The sequence below is a fragment of the Hyaena hyaena genome, unplaced genomic scaffold (assembly GCF_003009895.1).
Source record: "Hyaena hyaena isolate Hyena2069 unplaced genomic scaffold, ASM300989v1 scaffold_284, whole genome shotgun sequence".
In the NCBI taxonomy this organism is placed as follows: domain Eukaryota; kingdom Metazoa; phylum Chordata; class Mammalia; order Carnivora; family Hyaenidae; genus Hyaena; species Hyaena hyaena.
The window spans coordinates 2089705-2095762 of record NW_024080913.1 but is presented as its reverse complement, the minus strand read 5'-3'; the positions used below and the strand labels follow the sequence as shown (position 1 = coordinate 2095762).

Genomic DNA, 6058 nt, shown 5'->3' with positions numbered 1-6058 from the left:
GAACAGCTGCGCCGCCAGGAGCGCGACAGACAGTTCCGCGAGGAGGAACAGCTGCGCCGTCAGGAGCGCGACAGAAAGTTCCGCGAAGAGGAACAGCTGCGCCGCCAGGAGCGCGACAGAGAGTTCCGTGAGGAGGAGCAGCTCCTGCAGGAAAGGGAAGAACAGCTGCGCCGCCAGGAGCGCGACAGACAGTTCCGCGAGGAGGAACAGCTGCGCCGTCAGGAGCGCGACAGAAAGTTCCGCGAAGAGGAACAGCTGCGCCGCCAGGAGCGCGACAGAGAGTTCCGTGAGGAGGAGCAGCTCCTGCAGGAAAGGGAAGAACAGCTGCGCCGCCAGGAGCGCGACAGACAGTTCCGTGAGGAGGAGCAGCTGCGCCGCCAGGAGCGCGACAGACAGTTCCGTGAGGAGGAGCAGCTGCGCCGCCTAGAACGTGAGCAAAGGCTTCGCCAGGAGCGCGACAGAAAGTTCCAGGAGGAGGAACAAAGGCTGCGCCGCCGAGAACTAGATGGTGCCCTCTCCCTCGAGGGGCAACTGAAGGACGCTGAGCAAGAGCAGTGCGTCCAGCAGGAGCGAGAAGAAAAGCGACACCGACAGGAGCGCGACAGGAAGTTCCTCGAGGAAGAAGAGCAACTGCCACGCGAAGAGCAGGAAGAGCTGAGGCGCTTGCAGGAGCGAGGCCAGCAGCACCCCGCGGAGGAGCAGTTTGCCAGGGAGAAGAGGCGTCGTCAGGAGCAAGAACTGCGGCAAGAAGAGCAGAGACGCCGCCTGGAGAGGGAGAGGAAATTCCGGGAAGAACAGCTCCTACGCCAGCAGGAGGAAGAACAAAGGCACCGCGGGCAAGTCTCGGAAGACGGAGACAAGGGCCGTGGGCAGACTCTGGAGCCAGGCAAGAGTCAGTTTGCCAGTGTCCCGGTGCGCTCCAGCCCTCTCTATGAATATATCCAAGAGCAGAGGTCTCAGTACCGCCCTTAAGAGATGCTGCCAATATCCCGACACCTGCCAAACCTTCCAGCCAAGGGAAAAGAAACACTGGTTACCACATGACTCAAATGTTTCTGGTTGTGGGAGAACTCTGATTTTCCAAAATCTTTTTTTTCCAAAATCTTAAACTACACTCATCTCATGTACCTTGTACTCTTGCCTTTTATTCTTCCTCAAGTAGTTCTTTACTTCAGGGTGTCTTTGCTCTTTGGTGCAGATGTGGTGTGCAATTTTTAAAAATATAAATCATTTAATTTGTTTAACGGAGTTTTGTTTGGGGAACGTTTCTTTATTGCTTTCAAAAGTAACAAGAATAATAGGATTTAAGATTCAAAATAATAGAGTCTGTTTGTTTTAATGATTGATTCATCTTGTGGAGAGTTTAGATATTTTTTATGTTCCAGCTGGCATTTTTTTCTTGAGCCTAAATTACATTAATATTTACCTCCAAACAGATTCTCATTTTCTTGTGGCATAATTAATACAGATCCTGCAAGGGGACTGAATTTTTACAATCATTGAATACTGCAGTGGGGAGTGACTTCTCCAGAAAAAATTCCCTGTGAAATCAGCTCCTAACTGGAAGAAATATGTTATGAAGTTTTATCTTCAAAACTTAATTTGAATTCGATTTTTTCATACTTCATAAAATCCCTGGAGGCAAAAGCAAGGTGTTTCCCAAACAACTCCAGAGCTCAAATTTTAAAACTGTCTACCGTAGTCTGTAGTGCTCAGTTCTCCCCGCCCCCCCCCCATTCTTTGATTAATTTGAGAATATTCCTACCTTTGTTCATTTTAACCTAGAGGGAACATGCTCAGGATCCTGTAAACATCTATTTCACTCTAGAGCCAATAAGAGAACAGCATTTTGGGGGAGGGAAAGGGAAAAATTTGTGAACAGAAGGGCAAGTTCCTAGAGGCCCTTAGATGAGACCCATCAGCTCACAATCCTTTGAGACCTATTGATACTGCCTTGGAGACATTCTTGTTGAAATGATTGGACTGTATGAAAAATAAATGTTTGGCAAACAATTATTTTTGTCTGGTTTCATTATGCATCAAATCATAACATCTATTGATCTATAGCTGATATAAGTTCCCACTTAAAAAGTATTTGGCTACTATTATCTATGTCTAAATATGAAAAGGGGGGGAAACTATTTTCCCCAACCATTTTTCCCTATTAGGTTGCACCCTACGTTATTTCCATCCCCAAAGCTATACAATTCTCTTTCCAAAGGTTTTTATTCTTCACCCCACAGCTTTCTGTGTCCTTTCTTGCAGTGACTCATTGATCATGACATTATTATTTGTCTAATGTCATGGACTAATGTTTGTTAATATTTCCTTCTAAGACTACAGCATCATCTTGGTCTCTGATGTCTGATAAGACAATAGTAAAAAATGACCTGAAAATTCAGCTCAATATTATAGAAATTGTAGACAACCTGTTGACTTAAGCAACTTAATACCAATCAGGCCAAAGTATCAAATTGTTATCTAATAATCCAAATACTTCTGTACCACCTGCTGAAGTTTGTATTTAGTATTCATACCTTTGTAACTAGGAATAAGCCCAAGAAGGCCTTGATCCAGGATAGGACCATTTCTAATTGTGAGGGTCATGGATGAGAAGATGTTCTAAGCTAAAGACACTTAACATTTTGATCAACGGTGCAGATAATAAAGCTAAGCTTACAGCTCCTGAGAATCATTCTGGTAAAGTAACATTTTCTCCAAGGAACACCAGCCTTTCTCTCACTTTAATACAAATAGCAGATGCCCACCAAGGATAGAACCTGGGGACCCCCTGACCCTACCTTGGAACTTCATCTCTTCCAAATGATTTCTAACTGCAAACTGTTTTTCTCTTAAAGTAATTATAAGCTTTTCCTTATTTAAGGATCTTCACAGGGACACCTGGGTGGTTCAGTCAGTTGAGCATTCGACTTTGGCTCAAATCATGATCTCACAGTTCGTGGGTTTGAGCCCTGCATCGGGCTCTGTGTTGACAGCTCAGAGGATGGAGCCTGCTTCAGATTCTGTGTCTCTCTCTCTGCCTCTTCCTTGCTCGCACTCTTTTTCTCTCTCTCTCAAAAGTAAACATTTAAAAAAAATTTTTTTAAGGATCTTCACAGAAACCCTTGGGAGAGCCTTATTGGTTTTCCCCAGGATCCTCTCAGTGGGCACTCATTTCAGAGCCTCCTTATAAATGTCACCCCCAGGATACTCCTGAAATATACACTCATCATCTAAGCAAGAGTTCAACCATAATAAAAACAATCAAATCCCTTCAGACTTCTTATAGCACTTTACAAGATGAGGAAAGAGCTAATTTCCAAAGAAGAAAGTATTGTTTCATCAGTTATAATAACATGTGGTTAAAAAAAAAAAACAGCCAGTCCATGCCCTATGGCTCCTTTTTTAGTTGCTGGCAGGGGGACATGCTGGCAAGCCAACCTTCCTCCTCCACCTGGATAATGTACATGCATGGACAGAGCCTTGAAGCTGTTGGGCAACTGGCTGCTTAACTATAAACTGGGAGCTCTGTTAACATCACCTTGGCTACTGATGGAGAATGGGGTTGACAGTTTAATACATATGCTCTGTGATGGAAAAGCTAGTTTCCATGTTATGAGCTGAATTATGTCCCCTCTATGGGTTCATATGTTGAAGTCCTAACCCTCAACACATTAGAATGTAAACATATTTGGATTTACAATATTTAAATAGGCCATTAAATTAAAATGAGGTCATTAGGTGGGCCCTAACCAGATATGAATGGTGTCCTTAAAAGAGTTAATTTGGACACAAGTATAGACAGAGGGAAGATAATAAGAGAACACAGGAAGAAAATGGCTGTCTACAAGCCAAGGATAGAGATCCTTAGAACAGATCCTTCTTTCATGGCCCTCAGAAGAAACAAACCTCCCCCCTCCCCCCAAAAAAAGAAGAAGAAGAAACAAACCCTCCCAACACCTTGATCTTAGACTTCTAATGTCCAAAACTGTAAGAAAACAAATGTATGTTGGTTAAGCCACCCAGTCTGTGGCACTTTGTTATGATAGCACTAGCAAACTAATACACAATGTGAGATGAGGTTATATTGCTAAGGTAGCATATCTGTATTGTAATTGTGATGATCTTTATCCTTTGACACTGAACAAGCAGATCCTGTTTCCTTACAGACACTATTGTGTTTTTTTTAATTTTTATTTAAAAAATTGTTTAATGTGTATCTATGTTTGAGTGAGAGAGTCAGAGACAGAGCGCAAGTGGGGGAGGGGCAGAGGGAGAGACACAGAATCCGAAGCAGGCTCCAGGCTCTGAGCTGTCAGCACAGCTCAAACTCACAAACAGCAAGATCGTGACCTGAGCCAAGGTCAGCCACTTAACCAACTGAGCCACTCAGGCACCCCTAATTTTATTTTAGAGATTGCAAGTGGGGAAGAGGCAGAGAGAGAGAGGAAGAGAGAGAATCTCAAGCAAGTTGCACACCCAGCACAGAGCCCAACATGGGGCTCAATCCCATGACCCTGGGATCACGACCTGAGCCAAAACCAAGAGTCAGATACTCAACCAAGTGAGCCACCTATGCACCCCTCAAAGACACTGTTTTATTAAATCTGCCATACTTTCTACAGTGCAGTGGAAACAATGCTACAAGGAATCAGAAGCCTGAGATTCATTCATTCATTCAGCAAATATTGAGTTCTTCCTATGTGCAAGGCATTCTAAGGCAATGTGCATACAGTGGTGAAATAGTCCTTCTCACCTGTTCCTTCACTTTACTATGTGTCCTTGTGCAAGCCACTTAAGCTTTCTGGGCTTTATTTCATATTTCAGGCTATGAGGTTGAAATAGCTATTACCAAGGTTATTCCTAGGACTGAAAAAAAAAATGACTTTAACTCTAACATTCAGTTTGTTCAACTGAAAATCTAAAAGCAACACAAATAATGCCTCACCCTAACTTCTACCTTGAACTAAGTGAAAGCAGGAAAAAAAATTAACTGACGGTGATCATCAGTTCCAGCTTCACAGATCTTTCCTTTCTAGACAATCAGATCTGAACTTTCATCTATCTCCCAAATTCCTCTCCAGAGTGCTTTCTTTTCATCCCAGGTTTATTCACTGAGGGAGAAGACCCTAAGCCTACCCCACTTTCTATGATCCTAGAACTTCACATATACATTTAATTACACCCATATGTTTCAGAGGAGAAAACGAAGTCTGAAACTTGGTTCCACTCAAAGTAAAAGTTAGTGGCAATTAGTTAGGTATGAACCCATCTCTGCTCCATCTTCTACACTAATTACACATTGCTAATATTTTCATTCAGTCATAGTAATTAGTCTGTTCAGCAAGTGTACTGGTACTATAAGCCACAGAAGATTATGATCTAGGTAATATGTAATAAGCACATTTCCCTTGTTATTTAAGAGCTGACAGTCACATGCAATAACCTAAAATTAATGCAAAACATAGATTTCTGAGTAGGTTATTTTCTGAAACCTCAGGACATCTAGGGCAAGCATTTAAATTACAGAACTCTTAAAACTTTGATTTCTATTTGTCATCACCCTGCTTTAAAAGAAAAATGAGTGTGGCATTTTCTGCAAGATAAAGTTTAAGATCTTCAGTTTGGAATTTAAGGCCCTCCACATTCTAGAGATAATATACCTTTTAACTCTGGTCCCCTCAATATCCCTTGAACCTACTATGTTGTTAAAAGCAGACTCCAGGGGCACCTGAGTGGCTCAGTGGGTTGAGCATCCAATTGGGCTCAGACCATGGTCTCAAAGCTCATGAGTTTGAGCCTCGAAGAGCTGGCTGCTGTCAGCACAGAGCCTGCTTTGGATCTTCTGTCCCCCTTTCTCTCTGCTCCCTCCCTGCTCTGTGCACGTGTGTATGCGCTCTCTCACGCTCTCTCTCTCTCTCTCTCTCAAAAATAAATAAATCTTAAAAAGAAAACAACAACAGACTAGTCTATGTTGTCATCAGGGCATCTTACGATTGCCCTTCCTTCAAAAACTTATTGGCATAAATTTATCTATTTAGAACACCTGCCTCCCTGT

At 42.9% G+C, this 6058-nt stretch overlaps 1 protein-coding gene across 1 annotated transcript in view; it reads left to right on the top strand.

Annotated features, from left to right (window-relative positions):
• LOC120241237 (trichohyalin-like) overlaps window positions 1–2001 on the top strand; it is a 53142-nt gene extending 51141 nt beyond the window's left edge. Inside the window, exon 7 of the mRNA XM_039246235.1 lies at window positions 7–2001. Within this exon, the coding sequence (XP_039102166.1) occupies window positions 7–972 (966 nt within the window). The 3' untranslated portion in view covers window positions 973–2001. The remainder of the gene's footprint in view (window positions 1–6) is intronic.
• Window positions 2002–6058: the final 4057 nt, after the last annotated feature.